Here is a 5,766-nt window from a genome sequence, read left to right as displayed (position 1 = left end):
TCCTACTGATTGTAGTTTGATGGTATGATTTCTGCGTTTTTGAAACTAAGGAGTTTTCAACCAACGTATTCACACACAATGCCTTCAATTCTGGTTCTTGAATTTGTCCACTTTGTGGGTTTGTACAACTCACCAAATGGACCAAATTTGCACAATACGTTCAGCTACAACACAAACCATGTTCTCCTCCTCCTCCTCCTCCTTCCCTGACTAGATCAAACTTCAAACTGCCAAAATGAAGCCACCTTCTTGGCTTTGTCATTGGCCAAAATGAAGACATTATTGGTACTTATTTCAGGTAGTGGCCGACATACCAGCAGATGGGCTGGGCTCTGCATCTCTCCACTTTCACACAGCATGTTGTGATCTGCTAAGAGCCTCCATTTGAGCATTTAGGCATTCCAACAAAGCAAGGTTAATGTTAACTGTCCATTGCAGGGTATGCAAATACAATTCCTACATGTTAGCTGCTTTGATTAATCTTGTTTTATAAACACAGGGTTGGCAGCAACTAGAGATGGATGGACCTCTAGGTTTTACTTCATTTCATTTCCCATCTTTTCAAGCTCCATCTCAATTCTGCATCTATTTGCAATTCTTTACCGACATCTGCAAAAAATATCCGTGCTTATTTTCATATCAGCCTCCAAATTTAGTGCGGGATTCCATTCATTTTCTCCTAAGGTAAGTATTTGTCTGTCTAAGATCAAAAATTGCCTTCAGTATATGTGGCGGTAGCAGAGGAGGAGGAGGAGAAGGAGGAAGAGGAGGAGACAAAGAAGAGGAAGGAAGAGGAAGAGACAAGGAGTGAAGGAGAAGGAGATGAAAGAGGTGGATGAGACAAAGAAGGAGATGGAGAAGTTGGAGGAAGATGAGACAAAGAAGATGAAGGAGGAGGAGGAGACAAGGAGTGAAGGAGAAGATGAAAGAGGAGGAGGAGAAAGAGAAGGAGGAGGAGACAAAGAAGATGAAGGAGGAGGAGGAGACAAGGAGGAGGAGGAGACAAGGAGAAGGGGAAGGGGAAGGGGAAGAAGAAGAAGAAGAAGAAGAAGAAGAAGAAGAAGAAGAAGAAGAAGAAGAAGAAGAAGAAGAAGAAGAAGAAGAAGAAGAAGAAGAAGAAGAAGGAGGAGGAGGAGGAGGAGGAGGAGGAGGAGGAGGAGGAGAGGAGGAGGAGGAGGAGGAGGAGGAGGAGGAGGAGGAGGAGGAGAGAAAAGAAGAAGGAGGAGGAGGAGGAGGAGGAGGAGGAGGAGGAGGAGAAGAAGGAGGAGGAGGAGGAGGAGGAGAAGAAGAAGAAGAAGAAGAAGAAGAAGAAGAAGAAGAAGAAGAAAAAGAAGAAGAAGAAGAAGAAGAAGAAGAAGAAGAAGAAGAAGAAGAAGAAGAAGAAGAAGAAGAAGAAGAAGAAGAAGAAGAAGAAGAAGAAGAAGAAGAAGAAGAAACAAACAAACATCAATTTATCTGTGTTCCAGATAGATACAGAAAGTTCAGTTTGGGCACAGACATATAGAAATGATAGCAGTTTCTCCACCTACTTCAGAAACAATTTAGGTGCAGTGAGGGTCTTTCAACTTTAGCTTCTTGTATACAAGAGCAGACCTGTGGCACATGACATTTAAACATATATACATATGTCTCTATATTTGAATTAAGACCAAATTGAGACCAGAATTGTAATATGTCTATTATTTGTTGGTTTCTTCAAGCTGGATGGGGGAACTACTGAGAAACTTACTTAGTGCTGTGCTGGGGGAAAAACTCTTTTCTTCTAGAAACCCAAAGGACCCAGTCAGGAAAAAAAACAACCCAAGCCCCCTTTTTCCCTGAAGACATAAATGGAAATCTCAGGATAATTTCCAGATTTGATCTACCATAAGAGAAGATACAAATACAGCCTCTAACTGTTCTCCTTGTCCCAATGTTTAAGGCGGTTATAGAAGTATGAAGTTTGGGTGGTGGTAAGTACTCACGCGTTTATTTCTTTTTGCTAATTAACAACTTCCTTTGAAGATTATTAAAGAAAGAACTCGCAGGGGGCAATTCATTTACCAACAGGCCAGAGACCCTTCCGTTCAAGCCTAACTACTTATTTTCACTTTCTTCCTTGCAATTTTATCTGGAATCAACTTTTCTGGAAAGGGTGCCGTACGACATATTACACAAAATTGGCTTCACCTGTCTGAACACCTTCTCAGCTCTGCTTCTGATAGGTCTGTTTAGGTTGCTCAAAGCTGAAATTGCAAGATAAGTAATAGGGTAGCTGAAGTTCTTCCAACATTGGACAAAAAAAATCCTATCGCTTCTACTCTTCTATGGAAAGATGTGATTTAGCTGCTGAAGGTAAACTATTCTGCAATGAAAGTGCATATTTTTTTGCAATTTTTAAAGCAAGGGAGGTGCAGCAATTACAACTGGGCGTTGCCAAAAATCAACAAGGGGTTGACGGCACCCCCAGCCTTCCAAACATATTTTAGAAGGAAAAAAAAGCTGAATTAAGAATGAACATCAGTGTACAAACATTGCAAGCTCTTCCGTTCCTAAAATTCCTATGTGGAAAATGCTTCCCTTCTCAATGAACATCTTTTATAACCAAAGCTCGAGAGAGAGAAAGACAAAGCAAAACTAGATTTTTACAAGTGTAAATTCTGCCTATCTTGGCTTTAACACCAATAAATACGAAAAACACTTGTCATATTTTTTTTTAAAAAACCACATCTTGGAAATAATAGTGCAATGGGGTTCATATATTTCCATCGATTTAGCTAGTTCTTTCTCTCAAACATGTTAGTAAAATCCCTTGGTTTTTCTTTTTTGCTGTACAAAGGTGTAGTAGGATACTTTGAGGTCAGTTAGGTCAGCCGGATTTAGCAATCTTATTCTCTTATGCATATTAATTCGTGGGGTTGTTTTTTTTAAAGTGATGAGCCAATTTTGCCAAGTTTGGAGGGATGATTCTTAAAATGAGGAGCTCGGTGTTGGTTCTAAGTTTCTTCTCTGATTGCGCCAATGGTCAAAAGGCAGCTTAAATGTGGGTTTGCAAGACCTGCATTTTTGCCACTTTTGAAATAATAATAATAGTTGGAAGGGACCTTGGAGGCCATCTAGTCCAACCCCCTGCTCAGGCAGGAAACCCTATACTATTTCAGACAAATGGCTGTCCAGTCTCTTCTTGAAAACTTCCAGTGTTGGAACATTCACCGCTTCTGGAGGCAGGTGGTTCCACTGGTTAATTGTTCCACTTCTGTCAGGAAGTTTCTCCTTAGTTCTGGGTTGCTTCTCTCCTTGGTTAGTTTCCATCCGATGCTTCTTGTCCTGCCTTCAGGGGCTTTGGAGAATAGCTTGACTCCCTCTTCTTTGGGGCAGCCCCTGAGATATTGGAAGACTGCTATCATGTCTCCCCTCGTCCTTCTCTTCATTAAACTACACACCCAATTCCGGCAACCGTTCCTTATATGTTTTGGCCTCCAGTCCCCTGATCATCTTTGTTGCTCTTCTCTGCACTCTTTCCAGAGTCTCAACATCTTTTTTGCATCGCGGTGACCAAAACTGGATGCAGTATTCCAAGTGTGGCCTTACCAATAACTTGTCGAGTTCTGCTTTTGTGGCTGAGTTGTCCCTGTAATCCTGCAGATCCATTGCTACACAGAGGGGGCCACGGGAAACATGGAAGGCCACAACCACACCGAAGTCGTTGAATTCGTCATTGTGGGATTCCCTCATCTTCAGCATCTCCAGATTCTCCTTTTCGTTTTGCTCCTCCTTGTCTACTTCTTCACCATCTTCGGCAATCTGTTGGTTTTCACGATCATCCGCACAGATTGCCATCTCCAAACGCCCATGTACTTCTTCATCAGCATTCTTTCCTTCTTGGAGATCTGGTACACAGCAACCACCATTCCCAAGATGCTGTCTAACCTAGTTAGTGAAAGAAAAAGCATATCCTTCACTGGGTGCCTTCTTCAGACGTACTTTTTCCACTCTCTTGGAGCCACTGAATGCTACTTGCTTACCGCCATGGCCTATGACAGATACCTCGCCATTTGTAAGCCCCTGAGATACCCTTCTGTGATGACAACCAAAATGTGTGCACAGATGGCCGCCAGCTGCTGGATCTGTGGCTTCATGTGCCCCATCACGGAAGTCATCCTGGTCTCCAAGTTACCTTTTTGTGGCCCCAACCAGATCCAGCACATCTTCTGTGACTTCCCACCACTGCTCAGCTTGGCTTGTACGGACACCTCAGTCAATGTCCTGGTTGACTTTGTGGTCAACGCGTTCATCATCCTAGTGACTTTCTTGTTCATCATGGTCTCCTACGTGAAGATCATCCAAACGGTCTTGAAGATCCAGACCGCCGAGAGCCGTGAGAAAGCTTTCTCAACCTGTGCCTCCCATTTGACAGTAGTTCTCCTTTTTTTTGGAAGCATCATTTTCATGTATGTGAGACTGAAGACGAGCTACTCCTTAGAGTACGACAGAGCATTTGCCGTGATCTACGCTGTCCTGACTCCATTAGTCAATCCTATAATTTACAGCCTTCGAAACAAAGAAATCCTAAGGGCAATAAAGAGGAGAATTCATCTGAAGAGCCTTCTCACACCTTGAACCTCTTGGAACAGGCTTTGGATTTAGCAATCCACAATGAAATATGCAGTGAAATTTAAACTTAAGGCTGGTGATGAGGTGGCCAGCACAAAAGTCAAATTGACTATTCAGAGTTGTAGCCCAAAAGTTGAAATATTTGAATTACAGTGTCTATCATCTCAACTAGCATGACCAGGATTTGAAGAACAACAGGTGGGGAAGAGATTGATGTGTGTATATTTGTACTGCACAGACATGTGTATATGCTTGGATATATCTTGGGGTGTATTGTTCCAAAGATGCTTTTTCAAGAGGCAACTGGGCTTTCTTTGCTTTTCCTTCCTCGAAACTAGAGAAGTTTCTTGGATTAGAAGTGAAATGTCTTCAAGGAAAAAGAAAGAAAATCCAGTTGCCTTTTGAAAAAGCACTTTTGGGACAACTATGACCTAGATGGTGGAAAATCTCTGTAGACATTGGGGGGGTGTTGTGCTGTATTTCTGTTGCTGCAAACATGCTTGACCAATGCTATATTCCTCTTTATAAGATCCAATAGTAAACCTGGAGCAACACATCAATCAGAGATTAACCTCACATAAATACCATTAAGCTATGATGGCTTGCAGTACTCAATAAATCCATTTCAACCAATATTTGGGGAGCAGAAGACACAATTGCATTCGGCACTTACTACATTCCTCAAAATAGTCACTTGTCACAGGAAAACACAAGACAATCAACACATGAACGGGATGGTTTTTTCTCTCCATATGCCAAGTTGTATTGTTATTATTAAAACTAATTTAGAATTCATATTCTCCATAGAAAACCCATGAGTTTTCCTGTCTAAAAAAATGAGAATTTGTTTTCTGTAAGTTATGTTTCATTGGGCACATTTAAAATGGCTGAATTTCCATGTCAAAATTTCCCTGGACACATGTTATCTAAGGTTATCAACCTCAGAGGTTTACTAAAACATAAATCTATTCCATATTATAAGAAGTTAATATGGTAAAAGAGATATTTTTTCAAAGGCTAATGAAGGATATTTGTTTGATTTTACCAGATCTAAGCAAACCGCAGAAGAAAGAACCAAAATAGCTTCTGCAAACATTTCCTTCAACGTTTTAGGGAAAAAATACAGAATTATTATTTGCTTAATAATTCAAGACTCCATGTGTGACAGATTAC

At 41.2% G+C, this 5,766-nt stretch overlaps 1 protein-coding gene across 1 annotated transcript; it reads left to right on the top strand.

The window, feature by feature from the left end:
• Positions 1–3,657: 3,657 nt before the first annotated feature.
• On the top strand, positions 3,658–4,599 carry OR6N2 (olfactory receptor family 6 subfamily N member 2; the record flags this gene model as incomplete). Its single annotated transcript, XM_081346827.1, has 1 exon — positions 3,658–4,599. The coding sequence occupies one exon, from the start codon at positions 3,658–3,660 to the stop codon at positions 4,597–4,599; it is 942 nt and encodes a 313-aa protein (XP_081202953.1).
• Positions 4,600–5,766: the final 1,167 nt, after the last annotated feature.

The sequence above is a fragment of the Vipera berus genome (assembly GCF_964194415.1).
Source record: "Vipera berus genome assembly, contig: HAP1_SCAFFOLD_79, whole genome shotgun sequence".
Classification (NCBI taxonomy): domain Eukaryota; kingdom Metazoa; phylum Chordata; class Lepidosauria; order Squamata; family Viperidae; genus Vipera; species Vipera berus.
This window is presented reverse-complemented; position numbering and strand designations above follow the sequence as displayed.